The sequence below is a fragment of the Rhinoderma darwinii genome, chromosome 6 (genome assembly GCF_050947455.1).
Source record: "Rhinoderma darwinii isolate aRhiDar2 chromosome 6, aRhiDar2.hap1, whole genome shotgun sequence".
Taxonomy (NCBI): Eukaryota; Metazoa; Chordata; class Amphibia; order Anura; family Rhinodermatidae; genus Rhinoderma; species Rhinoderma darwinii.
Window position 1 is genome coordinate 20,955,573 of NC_134692.1, and position 22,826 is coordinate 20,978,398.

The 22,826-nt window shown below is 41.4% G+C and overlaps 1 protein-coding gene across 1 annotated transcript in view; it reads right to left on the reverse strand.

Annotated features, from left to right (window-relative positions):
• Positions 1-1,828: 1,828 nt before the first annotated feature.
• The window catches only part of RND3 (Rho family GTPase 3), a 29,182-nt gene continuing 8,184 nt past the window's right edge, over positions 1,829-22,826 (reverse strand). Inside the window, exons 3-5 of the mRNA XM_075829272.1 lie at positions 8,398-8,507; positions 6,338-6,472; positions 1,829-3,740 (exon numbers count right to left, since the gene is read on the reverse strand). Coding sequence (XP_075685387.1) covers positions 3,489-3,740; positions 6,338-6,472; positions 8,398-8,507 — 497 coding nt within the window. The 3' untranslated portion in view covers positions 1,829-3,488. The remainder of the gene's footprint in view (positions 3,741-6,337; positions 6,473-8,397; positions 8,508-22,826) is intronic.

Genomic DNA, 22,826 nt, shown 5'->3' on the forward strand with positions numbered 1-22,826 from the left:
CGACACATAATGCTGTATTTATAACAGTGTCGGACTGGGAGCTTGAGCCCACCACAGGAATGATTCTGAGGGCCCACCATCATTGTACACACAGGACCTATCATCAATAAGGTATAAATCGATTATTTATGCATCATCTCATAAAGAAACAGACTAGTGGCCAGTGATGGGCTCCAAAGTCAGCCCCAAATGTGGTAGTCTTCTGCATGACCTTTGGTGCTCTGTTGTATTAAGGGCCCATTATTGTGTCAGAGTCTGGGTCCACCGGAGGATCTTCTGGTACTTTGGTGGGCCATTCCGACCTTGACCACATTTGTAATGTATTCTCCTGGACCTTTGGGGCCTATTATTGTGTCAAAACCCAGGCCACCGAAGGGTCTTCTTTTTCTCTGGTTGTCAATCCAATTCTAATTTATAGTGTCAATTTGAGCCTGTGCAATATATGTAAGGATATCCTTCATAAAACAAGCTAAAGTTACCTGTATATTTGTATATTCTGCTAGTACATGTATATTTGTATATTCCGTAATTCTTTGTGAGTCACTTCCACCATGCAAAGTAGTCTCTCTCTCTCTCTGTTATTTGCTTCCTGGATGTACAGCAATGCCTAGATATCCATCTAAATATCCAAAAACTTAGCGTAATGCTTTTGGCTCCCAGGTTAAAAGCTATATATTGGCCCACCGGCTAACAAGTGACAACATTTTCCACCATATGTGATAACATCTCGTGGTATAGTATCTACACACAAATATACAGATCTAGAATTTCTTTGTATAGGGAGATCTCACTGTATAGTATCATTTTATTTCTTATCCTCTTGAATATGCAGTGTTGAGTGCAGTTTTGGTCTCCACACTGTAAAAAGAGTATAAGAGCTTTTTCCGGTGGGCCGCTAGATTAATAGGTGGGATGTGTGGCTCTGGATTAAGCAGCTTGGTCTGAGAAAGATTGGACTTGAAGGAAATGTATCAAGCTAAATAACTGCACTTAGTTGCAATGGGCAACAAAGACACTTTTTCTAGGATCCATTTTTAATCTGAGGCTCATTTTGACAACTACACCAAAAATATTCCTTTTCCTGAATATCTGTTTAATTAAAGCCCTCCTCCAGTCAGGATTGTATGTCTGGTTTAGAAAACTCATTTTCAAATACCCTATAATGGCATTCTGAGATAATAGAGAGGCATCTCGCATTCAGGAACTTCATAAATTAGCCAGAGCACAAAGTGGCTACAAAGACCATCTCTTAAGGCCCTTTTACACCTGCCGATAAGCGGCCGATGCAGCGAGCGCCGATCAACAAGACATCATTGATCGGCGCTCATTTGCTCCAGTCACATGAAGCTATGGATGTGGATGAGCGGTCGTTGCTGATCGCTCGTCACCATACATCATCATGTAGGCAGCGCGTCTCCCTGTTTACACAGGGAGATACGCGAACGATAATATTTCACTTTTTTTAAAACGATACGACCAGCAGACGATCGAGCGTCTGTTCATTTATCTGCTAATTGTTCCCCTGTTTACACAGGGCAATTATCGGCAATGAATGTTCTATGGACGCTCATCTGTCCTGTGTAAAACCCCCTTTAATTTATGGAGGACCCAGGAGATCTGTGCATTACATGGACAGCCCATTGATTTCAATGGGCACCATGTAATGCTTCATTTCTCCTGTGGTGGCACTGCAGGGGAATTGAACACTTGCTGCCAGGCTTCCTCACGGATTAAAGATGATCGTTGTGGTCTAAGCCTGCGATCTACTTGTTTTCAGGGGACCTTTCTAATAAATAGGGACAACCGTAGTCAGAGTAACCTTAATGAAGCCTTTATTACATAAAGGGGAAAAAAAAATGTAATAAATACCGCATAAACATTTACAAATCAAACATACAAAGTGACAGACATTGAAAAAAAAAAAAAAGTTAACGCTGTCCAGTTTTAAGACCGATTCAACTTATCTTGGCTGTTATAATATTTAAATACAGAGAAAGCACTTGCTAGCTATTTTGTTGTAATACTGCCTAAAGCACGTAGTTGCGTTATTGAAAGCGTAATGTAGTGTTTAATATTGGAACCTTGCGGAGAAGGACGGGAGTGGGATCCATCTTTGGACATTCCAGTAGAGGCCTAACCTCTGGTAAAATGTCTGGAATTCAAGGTTTCTTCGTGCTGATGTACAGATGTGACACAGTGCTTGTCTACACATGAAACAAGAGTGTTTAATGGTCATAACACAGGTTTGTGCTTCAAATAATGAAGCCATTAATGGAGAAAATGCTTGCATTCAACAAGCAACAGTCGGCAAGATATGTAGTAGCTGAAATTTTTTTTTAGGAGACCAGACCTCCCAGAAAAAGCTTTGAAGGCTAAATTCCAACACGGCCGTTTCAATATTTTCATCTGCATCCCAAACGACTGAAGGGACTTGAGTTTAACCCTTTCCTTTAGCAGAACGCTCAAACATTATGGCTGGTAAGAATCTAATAAAAGCTCCTGGAATATTTGCAATAGTATATATATATATATATATATATATATATATATATATATATATATATATATATATATATTTTCCTATGTAAACAACAAATAAAAAAAATTGACAATTTTTGCAAAAATGTTTACAAAAATCAGACCCTAGTCAATGATGTCAGAAGTCAACTGCTAATACGTTAACTTCTAAAGATCGGAGCCTGCGATGCTTCAAGTCACCGGCCTACTAACTTATAAGTACATCTAGCACCTTCAAACTTCATTTTTACATAATTGAATTAACGCTGAAGGTTTAACGGGTTTCATTGCCTGGTTAACTCCCAGTTTAAATAACAGCTATTCATATCTTTTTTTTTTTTTTTTTTAGAAAAACAAAAAACTATGACTTTAAAAAGCTAGGTCATAAAAAGTACCATGAACTACCTAGGTCTACATAGCTGTGCAAGAAGATTATAGAGTTTGGGAAAAAGTCAGAAAGAAAAAAAAAAAAAAAAAAACTTTCCGAAACTTATTTTCTGTAGAACATCACAATCAATCCTTGTGGCATATGTCTACAGCTTCTCGTGTATAACTCTTATAAACCAGTTGATCAAAGGATCATTCTTTAAGAGTGCAAAGAGCGGCACTAAAGTCAACGGGAGTACTTAAAAAGAACTTTGAACTTTTTGGCTAAAGAATGTGAATAGATACAGGGAACTGAGATTGAGCGGCTTTGTTTTTTTAAGAGATGAAGATATATTTCCCCTTCATCCATCAACACATTTCAATTGCTTTATATTTTTTGGGTGTAACTTCTTTCAAATGAACGTTTTGCTGAAGTATCCAACTTTCTTCCTCCGTGCGGCCAACATGCTGCGTCCTTAAAGTACCAAATCGAATTTGAAGAAAATTCTTAACGGCTCTGGTTTACCAATAGTATCTAGTACTTTGGCAGTGACCTTCATCGAGTATTCAACCAAATCTTCATTTAACTCCATCACAAAGATCCCTCACATTATACTGCAACTCTTGGCTTTGTCCTTTCTCAAGTCTGTGGAAACTGCAGTCAGTTCCGGTCTGCTAGGCATGTGTGAAATTCTTTTTGTGGTTCTCTGTGTTTTATTCCGTTTGAGATTTTTGTTGGATTTATTTACACATGCCAGGGTTGCAACATGGAAAATGTCCCTTACGCTGTTCTCAGACTGTAGGGCTGAGCATTCTATATAAGTTGCGGCTCCGATTTGCTTGGCCATATTAGCACCCTGTGAAAACAAAAACAACAGGTGAGATAACAAGTCGAGCAAATATTTGCTAAGCCAATAAACGAGTAATAAAAACGTATCTCAGTCCATTGATAATGTTTGTAGACGATTTAACCTAGTTACTTCTAAAACTTTAAAGGGTTTGTCCACTTTGGAGAATCCTTACTCATTAGAAGTGATAAGAAGTAATAAGCTGATCAAAGTGTACCCCTATTGGGAACCCCAGCAATCAGCTGTAATCTGTGGAGAAACCTGGCAGCAAGTGATTAAATGTCCCTGCAGCTCCACCTCAGGGGAAATTAAGCATTACACAGTGCTCATTCAAATCAATGGGTTTCCTGTATAATGCAGGACAGAACTAGTCCTCCAGAGTGAGAAATCCTCTTTGCAGCCGCTCTCCACGACGGTCAAGAATTTGAGAATCCTGAACATATAACTCATTCAACTTTTATAGGGTATATTAAACTGGGTTTTCTAAACTGGACAACCACTTTAACAAAAAAAAAAATGTAAATATCAAGCTCCAACTTTTTGGATTGATTGGTTGAAAATACGGTTATGTAGGAACAGCAGGAGATTGTGACCATTTAGGAAAATTTCTCTACGATTGGGTCCCCCACGTCCAGGCGGTGCATAGGGGATTTCAGGATGGCCACATGTCTATATTCTAACCTACAGACAGTGGAAGAGGGGGCAAGTGGAATTAAAGAGGCTCTGTCACCAGATTTTGCAACCCCTATCTCCTATTGCAGCAGATCGGCGCTGCAATGTAGATTACAGTAACGTTTTTTTTTGTTTTTTTTAAAACGAGCATTTTTGGCCAAGTTATGACCATTTTTATATTTATGCAAATGAGGCTTTCTAAAGTACAACTGGGCGTGTTTAAAGTTAAAGTACAAGTGGGTGTGTATTGTGTATGTACATCTGGGTGTTTTTACTTCTTTTACTAGCTGGGCGTTGTGAATAGAAGTGTAGGATGCGGACGAATCAGCATCATCCACTTCTCTTCGTCAACACCCAGCTTCTGGCAGGGCACAGACACACAGCGTGTTCTCGAGAGATCACGCTGTGACGTCACTTTATGCCCCAGGTCCTGCATCGTGTCGGACGAGCGAGGACACATTGGCACCAGAGGCTACAGTTGATTCTGCAGCAGCATCGGCGTTTGCTGGTAAGTAGCTACATCGACTTACCTGCAAACGCTGATGCTGCTGCAGAATCAAATGTAGCCTCTGGTGCCGATGTGTCCTCGCTCGTCCGACACGATGCAGGACCTGGGGCAGGAAGTGAGTGACGTCACAGCGTGATCTCTCGAGAACACGCTGTGTGTCTGTGCCCTGCTAGAAGCTGGGTGTTGACGAAGAGAAGTGGATGATGCTGATTCGTCCGCATCATACACTCCCATTCACAGCGCCCAGCTAGTAAAAGAAGTAAAAACGCCCAGATGTTACACATAATACACGCCCACTTGTACTTTAACTTTAAACACGCCCAGTTGTACTTTAGAAAGCCTCATTTGCATAAATATAAAAATGGTCATAACTTGGCCAAAAATGCTCGTTTTAAAAAAAATAAATAAAAATGTTACTCTTATCTACATTGCAGCGCCGATCTGCTGCAATAGGAGATAAGGGTTGCAAAATATGGTGACAGAGCCTCTTTAAGTAACACAAGGCAATATAGGGTGGTATATACTTAGGTACTGTACAGTATTTTATTCTGGTAGTGTATGGTGGCGTTGGCGGCACTGTACGGAATGGTTATTTGGCCAATATGTGGCCCTGTATGGTGCTTTTAATAAGGCATTGTTGCAATGGTTATTTGTTCACCATTTGGTGCGTGGTGTGGTCGCCAACAGAAGGTACTGCACAGCGCACCATCCGACGTAAGACCGGTTCTGATCATGAACAAGTAAAAAGTATCAGAACACTGGTCGTCTATGTGGGGCAATTCTTCCCTATGGCCAGTTTCAGGCACTTCATTATAGACTACTCTCAACACCAGCTACAAGTGGAATCACTATTCATTCTAAAGTTATATGTTACTAGTGTGACATCAAAAGATTTGTCACTTGTGCATTATTTGTATTATATATGTTCATTTACTACAATATATTGCATAAAGTAATGTTCATATGAACTCTAATAAAAGGTTTTCTAAGTAAAATGACAATAAACACGCCTAGTCACCCTTAGTCATGGATGGTACTTATATAACTTGCCAGTTATATAACATCCACATGAGCAGAGGCCGCATTCCCGAGTCACATTCCAGATTTGTACATAGCTAAATTTGTGAATCCAGCCAGATGATAATTACACAGTAGAAGACCTTCATCAGGCTTGACTTATGTGAAGGCCTGATGGATTTAGAGAACATATTGTGATAAATCCTAACTACTATATACAGAAGGCAGAAAGCATGTAATTAGTTCAGATTGTATTATCTATAATTAGCTATCTCGTGGGAACAGCGAAACCAGGCTCCGTATAAAACAAAAATAAAAAAAATCATGTAAAGCCACAAGAAATAAAACATTAAAAAACATCAAATAATTAAAGAAAAAACAAAGTCATTAGACTTTGTATGAGATGTACCTGATCGTAAGATACAGGCGTTTGCCTGTGATTGGACAGTTCAACCAGTGTTGTGAGGTCTGTGCGCAGATCAGATTTGCATCCAACCAGCAGCATTTTGGTGTTGGGACAAAACTCCTGAATTTCACCTTTCCACTGCAAGAACAAGATGTATTGAAAATTAATATAACACATAGTAACATGACACCCCCCCCCCCCAAAAAAAATAATAATACAATAATAATAGAGGAAAGAAACAGAACAAAATAATAAAATACACACATATATATATATACACACACACACACACACACACACACACACACACATAAAAATATGGCTGTGCAGAAGCAGGCCTAACTAAACCATACAGAGTAGGGAAGTTCCCTTTAAAAGTGCAAGAATTGGGTAATAGGGAACATTTAGCAAAGTGTAGTTGTATAAAGTGCACTGTAAACAAGCTAAAACATACATCTCAGTCATGCATTCCAAGACACTGACAAGCTCAAGAACACATGACTAGAAGGAAGCGCAGAGTACATCAAGAACGCACTGTCAAAGTACAGATCAGACATCTATGGGACACCAAGACTGAGCGTTCATAATAAAATAAGACAAGGAGCCCATCGTACCCAGTCTCCCTCCAGTGCCGAGAGCTTTTGTTTATAATGGGAACTTCCTATTGCATATGGCAGGGGCTGTAGTCAGCGGAAAGCCTTTAAAAAAATCTTAGTAAACCCTTATTGTATTTAACATGTTTTTTTAAAGTGAACCCAAAAGTGCATTGGCAAGGATTTACTTTATTTTATCATTTCAGATTTTCGTTTTTAGGTTTTTCTTACACTGTATGTGAAGCATGAAAAAAGAGGCAATCCTCATTTTTCATGCCTGATGCTCAGTTATTTATGGGAATTTTTGTTTGGCTTCCCAGGTTAAGGCCCCATGCACACGAACGTAAAAACGCCCGTAATCACGGGCCCATAGACTTCTATTGGCCACGGGTACCTCCCCGTATGCTTACGGGAAGGTGCCCGTGCCGGTGAAAAATATAGAACATGTCCTATTTTAGGCCGTAATTACGTCACGGGCAGGCCCATAGAAGTCTATGGGGCTCCCGTAATTACGGGTGACTACGTGTGTGCACCCGTAATTATGGGAGCATTGCTAGGCGACGTCAGTGTATAGTCACTGTCCAGGGTGCTGAAAGAGTTAAACGATCGGCAGTAACTGTTTCAGCACCCTGGACAGTGGCTACCAATCACAATATAGATAAAGCTGTAAAAGAAGAAAAAAAAAAAAAAAAAAAAAAAAAAAGGACGTTCATACTTACCCAGAACTCGCTGCTTCTTCCTCCAGTCCGGACTCCTGGGATGCCATTACAGCCCATGTGACCACTACAGCCAATCACAGGACAATCACTGGCTGCAGCGGTCACATGGACTGCCGCGTCATCCAGGGAGGTCGGGCTGGATGTCAAGAGAGGGTCGTGTCACCAAGGCAACGGCCGGGTAAGTATGAATTTCTTTTACTTTTATTACGGAAAGGGCTGCCCCTTCTCTCTATCCTGCACTGATAGAGAGAAGGGCTACCGATTACTGCAGTGTAATTTTGCAGCGAAAACGTGCCCGTAAATACTGGTGCAATACGGGTCGAATACGCGTGACCAAGGACCCGTATTTACGCCAGTATTTACGGGTGGACAAAAATACGGTCGTGTGCATGGGGCCTAATCAATTAAAGGATAATATCTGGAGAGTGGAGGAGGATGGAATAAACTTCTTGGTGGGAAGGACCCAACTCTCAAGTGGTTCCTTTTTGTCTCCTCAGGCATGCGGATAGTAGAACAGATGGCGCTACGGACTGGTCTACTTGTCTTGTTTACTTCTTCCAAGTGGGTCTTTAGTTTAGCATTTCGGCTATTAGTGTTTAGAAGATTTATGTTATGAAGACTCAGAATTTGGCATGCTATTTTTTTTACTGAATGAAAATGGACAATTAACATGTCGAAAAATTATGAATTCCAAATGAGGGTTTTTTCGATTCTGCTGGCAGACAACATGCTCAGCAAAAAGCACCCTTACCTTCTTAAGAACGCTATCAAGTGTCTCCGGACGGCTGATGTCAAAACATATCAAGACTGCATCAGAATCTGGATACGAAAGTGGACGGACGTTGTCATAATAAGGGGAACCTACGAAAAGGAAAAATAGTGATGTTACTACAACAGGTTATTAAAAAAAGAAGAAGAAAGGCTCCATAATTATGCTTTCAATTTATTTTTACAAGTCGTCAAAATTGTCAAATTCCTTTAAAAAGAGGGCCAAACATTTAAAAAAAATAATAATAATTCAAGCAAAGAAAAGCAAAAATAATAATAATTCAAGCAAAGAAAAGCAAAAATAATAATAATAGATACGGTATATATAATGTTTTAAAATTCTTTTTTAGCTTACAATGTTGGTATCAAAGTTCAGGCCATGTTTGGGGCAAAATGAACCGGTGGTACATGTGAAAATTAAATGCCCCTTCCCCCCAAAAATCGACTGGACTAATAATACATTTTGTTGTTGAATTCTTACTCAAATATGTTTGAATAATTTCGAAAACTTGAGGAATTTTTTATAAATGTTAACATTTCCCAACAATTATACTGTGCCAACAAGATGGGTGGTTGTAAGTTTTCTGAGGGGCATGTAATAAAGCAGTGAATATGTACAAGCACACGTAAGCGCCTGTCCTTGAAATACTACTTTGTGTCGACAGACGGAAAACATGAAGCCGCTTCAGGAAAGCGTAGAGAAGACTCTGGTGATCTCACCCTGGAACATTCCACACATGTTTGCTCTGTTCTGTTTCAAATTACATTAAACAAGTGAGGGCAGAAGCCTTATTTTTGGAACTGTAACAATTATTTTAAAAACTGTTATACATGATGTTCCAGGCACTTCAGTATATAAGTTCTCCCCCCCCCCAAAATATTATTACACAATGTTTGGCGATTGTGGAATTTTATATATAAAAGGCTTGGACATCGTGGGCTCTCCTGCTGTTGTGAAATACCCGTCTTCGCACGCTCTATTAGCAATGATATGTCCTTCAATAATTAAATTTTTTCATGGCTCATTTATTTAGCTACAACTTTTGTAAAAGCCGTGCTATTGAAGGAGACGCTCTGGCCATGATATCATTCAAGCTGCCGAGACAACTCTTACTAAATGTAGACGCATAGTTCGAATTGTTGAGTAGACCAAACCGTGGAACAGTGGTCTCCAACTTGCTGGGAGTTATAGTTTGGTCACGGCTGCAGAGCCACAGGATAGGGAAGCTCTGGAGGAGCACAAACCAGAATATCTAAGTAGTCACAAATTATTTTCTTCCCAATTCAGGTAGAGCAACTCTACAATCAAAGACCTAACTTGTGCTGCATGGTAGAATAGTTTTAGTGGTTGGCACGGTTGATTTCTAGCACTGGGATCGGGACTTCCAATTCATCCAACAACTGTATGAAGTCTGTAGGTTTTCCCCAGGTTTGTGGAAGACTAAGGGGAGATTCACACGAGCGTTGCGTTTTTGCGCGCGCAAACAACGCGGCGTTTTGCGAGCGCAAAAACCATTTGACAGCTGCGTGTGTCATGCGTGTCTGATGCGCGGCTGCGTGATTTTCGCGCAGCCGGCATCATAGAGATGAGGCTTGTCGACGCCCGTCACTGTCCAAGGTGCTGAAAGAGCTAACTCTTTCAGCACCCTCGACAGTGAATGCCGAACACAACAGCGAAAAACCTGTAAAAAAAAAAAGATAAAGTTCCTACTTACCGAGAACTTCCCGGCCGTTGCCTTGGTGACGCGTCCTTGGTGACGCGTCCTTGGTGACGCGCCTCTCTTGACATCGGGCCCCACCTCCCTGGATGACGCGGCAGTCCAAGTGACCGCTGCAGCCTGTGATTGGCTGCAGCCTGTGCTTGGCCTGTGATTGGCTGGAGCGGTCACTTGAACTGAAGTGTCATCCCGGGAGGTCGGACTGCAGGAAGGAGACAGGAGTAATCGGTAAGTTAGAACTTCGTTTTTTTACAGGTTCATGTATTTTGGGATCGCAAGTCACTGTCCATGGTGCTGAAACGAGTTTGGCCGAACCCGGTGAAGTTTGCCTCGGTTGTCGGGGTTCGCTCCTCGCAAAGACACTCCGTTTGGATGCTTGGAAACAGAAAAGCACGTGGTGCTTTTCTGTTTTCATTCATCCTTTTCACTGCTGTTGCGCGAATCACGCTCGTCCCACGGAAGTGCTTCCGTGTGGTGCGCGTGATTTTCACGCACCCATTGACTTCAATGGGTGCGTGATGCGCGAAATACGCAGAGTTATTGAACCTGTCGCGCTTTTTGCGCAGCAGACAAACGCTGCGCAAAAAGCACGGACTGTCTGTACTGCCCCATAGACTTGTATTGGTCCATGCGTGCCGCGTGAAAACCACGCAGCCCGCACGGACCGAATACACGCTCGTGTGAATCCCCCCTAAACCTGTGGACTCTGGTTTCCTCTCACCCTCCTAAAACATACTAACCTCTTAAAAGGGGTTGTCCTATTAGGGCCTAAGGGCGAGTCTACTGCACAGAAATATTCTCTTCTTAACCAGAGTCACCCCAAAGATCAGCTCCCGCTCTGTTGGACTCTGTGTAATCATGATTCTCATGCAGTACCACATTATACCTGCAGTGGCCACTGCAGGAGCAATCAAAGCTGATAGTCAGGATTTTTTGCTGCCGAATCTACGGCGACCAGCTAATAGGTCCGCCTAAGGAAGTAGTTGTTCAGAGATGAGGAAATTAGCCCCAAAAATATTTCAAGCAAACTGTTCCTTTAAGACACATTGATCAATTTCTGCTCACATCTGGTCCCGCATTTGTTGATGGGACATATTTATGGACACTGGTAGATTTCTGAGAAAAATCGCCAGGGATAATGGAGTCTTCTGCAGCTCATTTAAAGAGATGAAGCGCGTCTATTCAATGTAATGGTTGTCATATGAACAAACCTGGAAAACTGCATTCATGGCTGCCAGATACGGACATGTGAGCAGCTTAGTAATGAAAAGGCAGCGAAATCTGAAACTATTTACTGGTAATCAAGTTAATCCCGGCTTTCACTTCAAAGGAATCAATGCAAGACGGCTGCTCACCTTGTAAGGATTGCGCAACAAGCTCATCATTAAAATATGAATGCCATGTCGGATTTTCTCAAACCTCGCCCATAGGCAGCAACTCCTCGCTCACATACCTGCCCTCTGAAATCACCGCAGTCACATTCTATACACCATATATGTCCATAGACGGTGGTGGCATAAACCAGTCCATTTGTCACGCTGATCACTGAGCATTCACTGAGCTCTTAAATAGCTATTATGACGGCGGTTGAGGGTTTGCAGGTTATATACATACTCCAGGGTTTTATAGGAAGGATATGAGACACCCACGCTGACCTATGGTGGTTCTCCGAGCATCATTAGAGAAGAATAGTGGGATTACTAGCTGCTCGTAAGTAGTAACAGTCTAGAGAGATTTCTTTTTATTACGCTTATAAAATGCCAGTTTTAGGTCACATCATTAAATGGCTTGTATTAATACATAATAACGCAGACGTGGCAACTTTCCTCATTTAAGATTGTCTGGGGCTTTTTTTGGGCCTTCAAAAACTTAAAATCTTCTAAATGAAGATTTAGAATGAGAAGAGTTTGAGAATATTATACACAATCATTGTCATGATAAACACAATCAAACAGGACCTAGGTTTGCACAACACTGCGTAAAATCTAGGCTACACAATGACACATGGAGCCCTTATATGATCATCACTGCCCGTTGCAACCGATCCAATCGCATTAATATTGATGTGCATATTGGTCATAGAAAAATTGAAGTTGACCATAATATCATGGACAGCACAACAGGTTGTTAGGGACAATGGGCTGTGTGGTAGTGGCAATCATACCACCTTTGGTAAGGGCAAGTATTTATTTATTACGGTTAATTGTATAGCGCCAACCTATTCCACAGCGCTGTACAAAGGCCCTCACTTACTGTCCCCTTTGGGGCTCACAATCTAAATTCCCTATCAGTATGTTTTTGGGGTGTGAGAGGAAACCCACATACAAACTCCATGCAGATGTTGTCCTCAGGAACCCCAGCACTGCAAGGCAATAGTGCTAACCACTGAGCCACCGTTGAGCATAGCCCTAAGTGGCCGTAATGCAGCATCTAAAAACAGCAAGGTCCATATGTTTGGCTGTGTCTGCTCTTGGAAGGTACGGATTCTCCTTGTGGGGATCAAGCTGGTAGGAAGAAGGGCAATGCTCCCTGGGGAAAAAAGTATGCAAAATAGCTCTTTTCCAGAAGGAAGAAAATGGTCTCTCTAGTGCCACCTATAGGCGATTACCCTGTAAATTATCGTCTAAATAAACCTTTATAGAGCCTTTTTTTACTCGGATTAAAGAGGCTCTGTCACCAGATTATAAGTGCCCTATCTCCTACATAATCTGATCGGCGCTGGAATGTAGATTACAATAGTGGTTTTTATTTTAAAAAATGATCATTTTTGACCAAGTTATGAGCAATTTTAGATTTATGCTAATTTGTTTCTTAATAGACAACTGGGCGTGTTTTTACTTTTGCCCAACTGGGCGTTGTACGGAGGAGTGTATGACGCTGATCAATCAGTGACCAATCAGTGTCCTACACTTCTCATTGTTCCAGCCCATTGTTGAAGTGTGATTGTGCAGTGTCGCTCCTTATCAGTACAGAGTAGGGTTCTGGTTGGCAGAATAAGAGGTCTTTGAAGGTACTGATTCTGGTACGGCAGCTCAGCCGGTTCACTTGAACAGGCCATACTGCAGTAACAGACACAGCCGCATGTGTATGGCCATCAACACAAAATCTCAGAAAACCCCTTTAAGCATGATGTCCGACTAACCTACCATCAAAAAAAGCGACAACCCAATGCAATGGTTAGATGTCCCATGACTGCTGATACTTTAGGACATTACATGACAGGTGTCACTGTGCAGCGCTAACCCAGCAGAGCCCTTTACAGTGACCATAGCTATGGATGATGCTCAGTTACATTGTGTATTATCACTCTTCTTAGTGACTGCAGATGGAAGGACAATTAATCCCATATAATAATTAAACCCTAATCAAAATATCCTGTATATCTATTCAAATTCAATGTAAATCTAGAGCAGAGTCTATGCTTCTCTAGAGACTTGAAACGCATTTTCACATCCCCTGTTCATAATCTGTAACAGCACGTACGATTAATGTGACTGGTGCTAGGACCCTGAAGGATCTTTCCATGCACCCTGTAGGTATGGCAAGGAAAGATTTGCAGCCCATCAATCATCCTGCCTGAGCGATTATCTTGTAAGGCCTGAATTTTATTAGGAAATAGGGCTGTTAAAGCCACTGGCAAGATGAAGGAAAGCACAAAAGACCATACAAATTATGCAATAAAAATAAAATTATTGACATCGTTCCTCTATATATGGTACAAAAAGTTTGTGAACCATTTAGAAAAGATAGGTCAAATTTAGGTAAGATTCAGGAAAAAAAATTCTAATAAAAAAATATAGACACCTTAATACAGAACACACAAAAAGAGTTCATACTTATTCAGGGGCATCAGACTACAGGATGACAATAAGGTGGAGGGGAGGTGGACCTTGCCCCTTTCCAGATTGAAAACCTTCACTACCTACGTACATTGGTTTTCACCAAACATCTAACTTGAATTCATGGGTCCCCATAGAGTAGACAAGAATGGGTCAAAACTTTGTTGACAAACGAAACTGTAGTAATGCAAACAGCAGCTCAACTACTTAAGTAGCAACCAGGGGGTGGGGGTCCCTCATTTAGGACATCCATCAATTAACTGGAGTGGAGAGAAGCCACAAAGAGCACCTGTCTCAGAAAGACAAAGCAAGTCTGCACATTACATTGATAGCCCATGGATTTAATAAAAAAAAAATAAAAAAAAATAAGGAAACCTGTAATACTTAATTTCCCCTGTAGAGGCGCTGCAGAGAAATTGAACACTTACTGACAAGCTTCTCTTGATTACAACTGATCGCTGGGGGTCTCTAGAGCAGTGACCACCTTATTTTTGGGGGAACCTCAACCTTCTAACAAATATGGATTGTCCAAAGCGGACATCCTTATTAATGTATATGGCATATGGCTCGTCCATAGAGGAAATAAATGTAAAGACGAAAATGTATATACATAGTACGACATAAGCTGCCTGTGCAGCATCGGTCAAAGAAGTCTCAATCCAGGGACAAAAAAAAAAAAAAAAAAAAACGATTAAAAAAAAATTAATAAAAAATTGTTATTTTTTTTAAAGAGCTCACTTAAAATTGAATGCAATAAATACGAAAATGTTTACCCCATAAAATACAGTGAAAGTTAAGATAAACAATAAAAATACTAAAAATTGTTCTACTGTTCGGACCCCAGCGATCAGCTGTAATCTGTTGGGAGACCTAGAAGTGTTCAATTTCCCTGCACCACCTCCACAGGAGAAATTAAGCATTACAGAGTGTCAATTTAAAATCAATGGGTTGACTGTGTAATGCAGGACAGGACAGGTCCTCCAGACGGAGAGATGAACTTTGCAACCACTCTCCACTCTGGCCAAGAGATGAGAATCCGGAACAGAAGACCCCCCACTCCTAATAGGGAATATGACAACAGGTTTTCTAAACTGCACAACGCCTTTGAGAGAAGGCACAAGACACGTTTGCATACTAGCACATCTCATTCTACTGGCAGATTTCCAGAGACAATAATAAATGTTCTTACAATAGTTTACAAATATAGTAGTAAAACACACAAAATATGACAAATATATCACTTATATAAGTTTACATGGCACAATTATCACAACCAGATACACTGCCAGGCGGCGGGGACCAACCAGCCATAGAAATGCCTGGCAGATAACAAAGGGTTTATTACAAATAATATCACCGGCTCGGAGGTGGTGACATGGAAAGCCACGTATTACATTTCAGGGTATAAGATGCTTAGAGCATGAGCAGAAGACTATATGATTGGATATTAAGTCATGGAGTCAGTGGCATCAAATAAGCAGATTTCGAACGTTCGATTATTAAAATTAGACTTGGCAAGAAAGACGTGTGTGTGTGTGTGGTCAGCATTAGCTCCTGTTCTAAACTCCTAGGTTACCTGAAGTAAGACCTGTCAGGTATGTAAATACCTGTATTCCCCATGAGAGAACAATGTAAGATCATGCGTTGTACCTTTCCTCTATTATTCCTCCTGGAAATGTATGAATAAATTGACAACTGGACATTTCCATTTCCCTTGTCAATAGAGTGTATTCCAATTTGGACAGTATAGGTAGTAGCATCTTTCACAGGAGAAATGGTAACACCCAGATGTCAACTTATTCATACATTTCCAGGAAGAATAACAGAGGAACGACAATGCAGTTCTAAGATAAGATGCCCCATCATTGTTATTTCATGTGGAATACAAGTATTTACTAAACAGACATATCAGGAGAGATCAAAAGGTGCTCTTTAAGACAATCATTTTTTTGTGGATGTTGTCTGGAGTGCTACTATACCAGCCGCTGCCAAACATAATGGCCCATTTACATTAGATAGTTTGGTCATACCTACAACCAATGATCATGATATGATGTTGGTTCATAACTCTGCCTTACAAAAAAAAAAAAAAAAAAAAAAAAAAGCAGGAATTTTTTTGCAATAAAATACTATTTTTTTTTACCATTGGAGGCAAACAAGACACCTCCATTGTGACAAAATGGGGGTCCCTGGCTGACAAAGGTCTATATTATAGGAGCACGGCATGTAACATTGTCAACCAATATTTCTAAAGGTTCGCAATCATTGGATTTACTTGGGTGAATTACGTTACAAGCGCTTAATATTGGGCACAATAACCAGTCTATATAAAATGGGTCTTGTACACGTGAATGAATGCTTTTTGTAAGGTTTATAAAAGCAAAAACACAAAACACTTTTGATGTCCTATTAGGGTATGTTCACACGGCAACGCCAATTACGTCTGAAATTACGGAGCTGTTTTCAGGCGAAAACAGCTCCTGAATTTCAGACGTTTTTACAAGTGCACGCGTTTTTCGCGGCGTCTTTTACGGACGTAATTGGAGCTGTTTTTCCATTGGAGTCAATGAAAAACGGCTCCAATTACATCCCAAGAAGTGACATGCACTTCTTTGAGGCGGCCGTCTTTTTACGCGCCGTCTTTTGACACCGACGCGTAAAAAAAAGCCCGTCTGCACAGAACACCGTAAGACCCGTTGAATTCAATGGGCAGATGTTTGCAGACGGTTTGGAACTGTTTTTTCGGGCGTAATTCGAGGCGTAAAACGCCTGAATTACGTCCGTAAATAGGGCGTGTGAACATACCCTTATACTCAGGATAGGCCAATAATAGCTGATCGGTAGAGATCCGACTTTCAGGACCCCCACCGATCAACTGTTTTGAAGGGGCCGCAGCGCTCACACGAGCGCTACTTCCCCTTCATTTCTTCTTGCTCACTGTGAGTCGTCGCCGCACACATAGCAGCGATTCACAGGTTTTGCAGCCTTTTCTCCCATTCACTGTAATACCGATGAATTGCCGCTAAATGCGTGTCGACGACTCACAGTGAGCAAGAAGAACTAAAGGGGAAGCATCGCTCGTACGAGCGCTGTAGCCCCTTCAAAACAGCCGATCGTCAGGGGTCCCGAAAGTCGGACCCTGACCCATCAGCTATTGATGGCCTATCCAGAGGATAAGCCATCACACATTAGTGGCTGGAAAACCCCTTTAACATGAGTTAGCACTAAAAGAAAACCAGTTTCTGGTGAAATGTTGACTTTTTCCCCACTTTTCAGCATCTCTAAAACAAAAAATGAAAATGAAATGCCCCCCCCCCCCCCCACAGCACCGTCACACTAGAGACAGCGACTTCAACGCAAGCAGTGCATTAATAAAGGCTGCTGTGTGGATGCGATAGTTGAAAGAATCGTGCAGCCGGGGTCCTGAGATCTCAGCATGGCGATCAAACTGCTACCACATGTAAACTGCACAGTGACAGCTTTTTGTGAACCACTTTTAAACTACCTAAATGTCTGCAGTTTATTCATAAGACTTTACAAATAATCCAAGTCCAATAATCCAATTCCAGTGGGCAACGTCTTGTCCTCATTTATAGGAAGAGCAGCTCCGGAGGACAAACTTCTGCTCTAACAAATGAAACACTGTGCAGAAGAGAGCAGGAACATTGATATGCCGATAGAAACTTTTCATTTTCGGCCAGAGAGGCGATTATCATTTAACTCTAAATCTATGCTGTAGATTGGGAGCTTATCAGAAAATCTAGATATATTAAGAAATGAAATCAGCACAGAATTTTGAACCTTAAAAAAAATTAAATTAAATTAAAAAAACAAAAAACAACACTATATGAAATGAAATAGTATTCACGGGTGGACATTTCCTTTAAGGATAGAAAAAAACAAAAAACAAAAAACACAACTAAAACTGGATAAACTTCTTTCGTAAAACAAAAATTCCCTTTGGCAAATATAAGGCATCAGACCCTCCTAAGCGGTTTGATATTTATATCGCAGGTTCTTGAATTCCCACGTTAAAAATCTATTATAAAAGGAAACTCTGAGAACCCTGGCAAACACTGCAGCTTTCTTAGAAAAGTCTAAACTTCTATACTCTGCATTCCTGCCGGTATAAATTCAGTGCATATGTTCCATAGAACTCATTGTTATTGGCTTACGTGGGAACGGCCTCTTGGATTCCAGCCATTGTGTAAGGGAATCTTTAGAAGTGGAATTTTTGGGTAATGTCCCCCGTTTGGTTAATATCACTAACAGGCAGGAGCGCAGGGCTTTGATGTAGAAGGGCAGATTCTCCCGATTACTGATGAGTGAGGCGGCTGTAGATAGTGACACAGAGAATCTAGAGTTTCCACAGAGCAATGACGATAAATAGATTTCCACTCACAGAATCTGACATTTGTCTTCTTTCCAGCCTTATTGAATATCCTCTCTAATCTTCAATGCTTGAGTGAGACGGCCCAGCAAGGAGAGTCAAAATATTTCCAATATGACAGAACTTCTACTTTTCCAGTCTTCTCTGCACTTGAAAATTCAAATTGTGCCAAAATCGTGTTGTACATTTAGGGAAAACTCCAACTCTGAAGGCATTCGAGCGCTCGCAACCCCCCCCCCCCGGTTGCGAGCGCTCGAATGCCTTCAGAGTTGGAGTTTTCCCTAAATGTACAACACGATTTTGGCGGGTCCTCATTGTAAAATTTGGAATTGGCCCAGCTACATTAGGCCAGGAAAGGCTTCGGATTATTTTGATTTCTGTTTGAGGGCAAGAAGACTAGTGGGGACCCCTAGGCAAAATATGTATGTGGTCCCCTCCCACATTTGGTTTAGGTGAAAATAAAAGCCGAACTTCCCTAAAACTTTCCAAATAATTATGCTTTATTTTAAGTAAGACAAAGGGTATGTTCACACGAGGTCATTAGGGACTCCTAGCATCGTACATAACTATGATGCTAGGAGCCCGGCTCCCTGCACTGTGTTCGGTCCGGTGCTTGCGGCCGAAATACGTCCGTCTATTACGGACGTAATGACCTCGTGTGAACATACCCTAATGCTGCGTATGCAACGGAAATTTACTGCCATGTATGTCAAACATATCCACCCCCATTCACCTGACGGTGTCCTTTTGCCCTCCATAAGGCTGGTATACATTGGTTTTCCTTTTTTTTTTTTTAATGGTCTGCTACGCGAATTCAATAAAAATGTTTTGTTTTTTTTGGTTTTTTTATATTGGCGTCTATGGGTGATGGATGCCACTGTATGCCTATATAGTGGCATTTGTTGGAGGTGTACTTAGGCTCCATGCGCACGAACGTGCTTTTGCGGTCGCAATTCTCCCGAAAATCCACGGCAGAATTGCGACCCCCATTCATTCCTATGGGGCCATGCACATGACCGTGGTTTCCACGGTCCGTGCATGGCCCAGGACCCCGGACCGCAGAAAGAACGGGCATGTCTTATTACGGCCGTGTTCTGTGGTCCAGGCTCATAGAAAATAATGGCCGCGGCCATGTGCACGGCCCACAGTTTGAGGGCGGCTCGCAGGTGACACTCCGCTGCCGGCCGACCCAAAAATCACGGCCGTTGACATGGCTACAGTCGTGTGCATGAGGCCTTAGGGAAATACTCCCGATGTATACCTCCAACCTACACTTCAAACAGTGTGAATAAACCCTAAAAACAGCACCTTTAAGTACAACAAATACAGTGCCTACATAATAATGCCAAACAGCAAACAAATAGCAGTGCCACATAGTACCCAAATAATACCACACACAGAACATTTACTTCATTTTGAGATTACCTGTGGGAAATAATTTTGAGTATACCGCATGAGGTGGTGGAGGACCCAGGGCAACTGCCCCTTTTTGCCCATGCTAAAATCTTGCCCGGGTCAGTATGGCTGCCATTACAAACCTCACGGAGGTTGTCATTTAGCTTTTTCCAGACTCTAATGAGCAGATGGACTGTCGAGTCCTCCCTGTGGGAGCTGGAATGGCAGCCATATTGATTGTCTCTCAAACAGATACATATTATTTTCAAAGGGAAACTGCAAAATGCAGAAGACGGTGCAGGATACATTAACATTCCGGGAGGAATTGCGTTCTAAAAGCGTAGACAAACGACAGATCGATATATGGTAATAACGCAGAGTTTTAATAAAGACCAGATTTTTTAGATCATCTTTCTCGGAAGAAGTTGTAAGATCCTTGCCCGGGCCACACAAACTGTAGGGCTTATTTAAGAGTCAGGAAGCGATTTGTCTGGAATGTCAGATAAACAATCCCGTAGAATATACATCCTATATTGTTGCTGAACATTAGCTAACCCCTTTCTTGACGGAGGCCCATAACATGTCCTAGCAGGGACAGGTTGCACAATCGAGACTTGGACGCTGTCCAGATATACTGGGAGCCGAACATTTTTGGCAGATCTTTTTAATCATTTTCATGCTTTGCTCGAAAGTTCCATCCCGAGTACAAAAGAGCTCGAGCACAACTGGGAGATAGCAAACATTTTTAATTAAAACGTAATATCCTTCCACATATAAATTGCATCAGATTCTTTACACAAAAATTGGAAAGTACAAAGCCTCGCTAACTCTCCGCAAAGAAATTGGAAGACGAATAATCAAATGTTTACTGAGCCTTTGAAGGCAAATGGTTTAAAAACAGTTTCTCAAACAACCGGGAGAACACACGTCTGGAATCCGCCATTTCACACGGATTCTGTATTCTTGGGTCTGGACGATGAGATTTGCAAACGTTTAACACAAATTCTGAGACTCTAATAAGCACCTGGCTGATACTTTCTATGGTAGTCCAGTGAGGACATAATGGAAAAGGCTTCTTTATATGATCCGGTTGCTACATGATCAGCCTAGGACATCCCTAGTCCATGGTTTGTGGAACTAAAAATGTGACAACCATTCCAGATAACATTTTGTGCCTACAGTAGTAGTTGTCACTTCCCTTCCCCCACACAACAGTGAAGATGAATGGAGCTCCTACCCAGCCCAGGAAAGGTTTGAACTTCATCATGACTCGGTATACAATTCATTTACATTGCTCATCAAACTGGTTACAATAAAGATTCACCTTCGAATATGTCATAAATGCATTACAAAACAGTTGCTGGAGGGGACGGAAGATCTGGTAAAAGTGACCTCATCTGACAAGTGAGAGCTAATCAGAAACCTAGAATATGATGATGACAGAAGTGGACTGACCGGTTCCTTGCCCCCGCGAGCTGGGATTAGTAGCATCATCAATGTACCAAGTATCAATAGTCATCAGTGCAAAGTAATCGGCACCATGACCGCTTCAGATGTAGACCAATTATTGGTTTCGTGCCATCTTTATAAAAAGGAACTATGACTTGTCGAACCTCCGAGCACAACCAAATGATGAGCATTTGTCTAGTTGTTCAGAAAGTAAAAGGCCTTATACAGACATTAGGGTGCCAATATTATTGCAATTAGAATATATGGTCCTTAAACGAAATACTAAAGATAGAATGTGTTCCATATAATAACCTGAATGCCCAAAAAGAATATTATAGGTATTTGGTGAGCACCGGAGCCCATTCTGGAACGTGTGGTTGGTCTTTGGCTAGATAACCTTGTGCGATCTACCATAGACTGACCCAGTTGATTCGATTCAATGGTCACATTGCTGGTTTTTCTTGGGCCTCAGCACCCCTACTTTTACAGTAAAATGGGACATGTACCTATTGGTCATTGCAACGGTATCTGGTAACAATATCAGAGAGATTAAGCATAATATGGCACAGATTACTGAGACATCTGCAGCAATGCTGAGCTAATGGCGTCATATTGGGCGTGCATAGTACAGCCGCTCTGATGCTTGATAAGAACCCAGGAAATTGCTTAGATTGTGATCAGACATGTTGGTAAATGGACTCGCTTCAGGTCTGTGTGATGTCAGTTGTGATAGCACTAATAGGCCGCAGGGGAGATGTCGATTATTCCCTGTGCGTTGCATTGAGGACTTTTGTCAAGTAAATCTATTAGGATCAAAATGGATGTAAGTCCCGTCCGATTGACCAATCTTGGTACATCTTAAAGGGCCCCTGCCAACAGAAGAGGTCCCTTTAGGTCACAACATATAATGGGTCCAATTGCACCTACTAAACATCTCTCCAAAGTGAGAAATGGAGTACAAGGAAAAAAAATAAAATTGGACCAGGTCTGGTAATGAGCAAAAGTAACAGGTTTCTTCTGAAAACCCACGTCGCCCATTAGGCAATGCCAAGTCTGGAAGCTTCCACTGAAGCAGGACCCTGCCAGTTATTAGGTTATTGGGGCAATAATGCGATTTTCCAGTGGACCTTAGGCAGTATAATTGTCTGATCAGTGGTAAGTTGGAATTTTTCATGGTAAAAAGTCCCCTTTAATATAATAAACATTATAGAAGGTACAAATAAAAGAAAAATTCTAGTGGAGGGAGATGGGGGGGTCATAGCAATAGAGGATATTTTCCCTCGCCCGACATGTCCGAATTAGTAAATACTTGTATTACCCATAAAACACCAATTCTAGAAAAAAAAAAATTCTTAGAACTTTGTATTGTGCCTCTGTTGTTCTTCCTGGAAATGTTTCTAATTAACAACTGTTTGTTACTATCCCTAAAGTGTCGAGACACAGCCTGACACGGACAGCGCTGATGGGACAGCTTCAGAGTTTGCAGGGACACGTCCCAGTAAAAGAGAAAAGCCAATACCCAATTGTTAATTTATATTTCCAGGAGGAATAACAGAGGAATGGCACAACACAGAGTTACGAAAAGTTGCTCCAGAATTGTTATTTTATGGGGAATACAAGT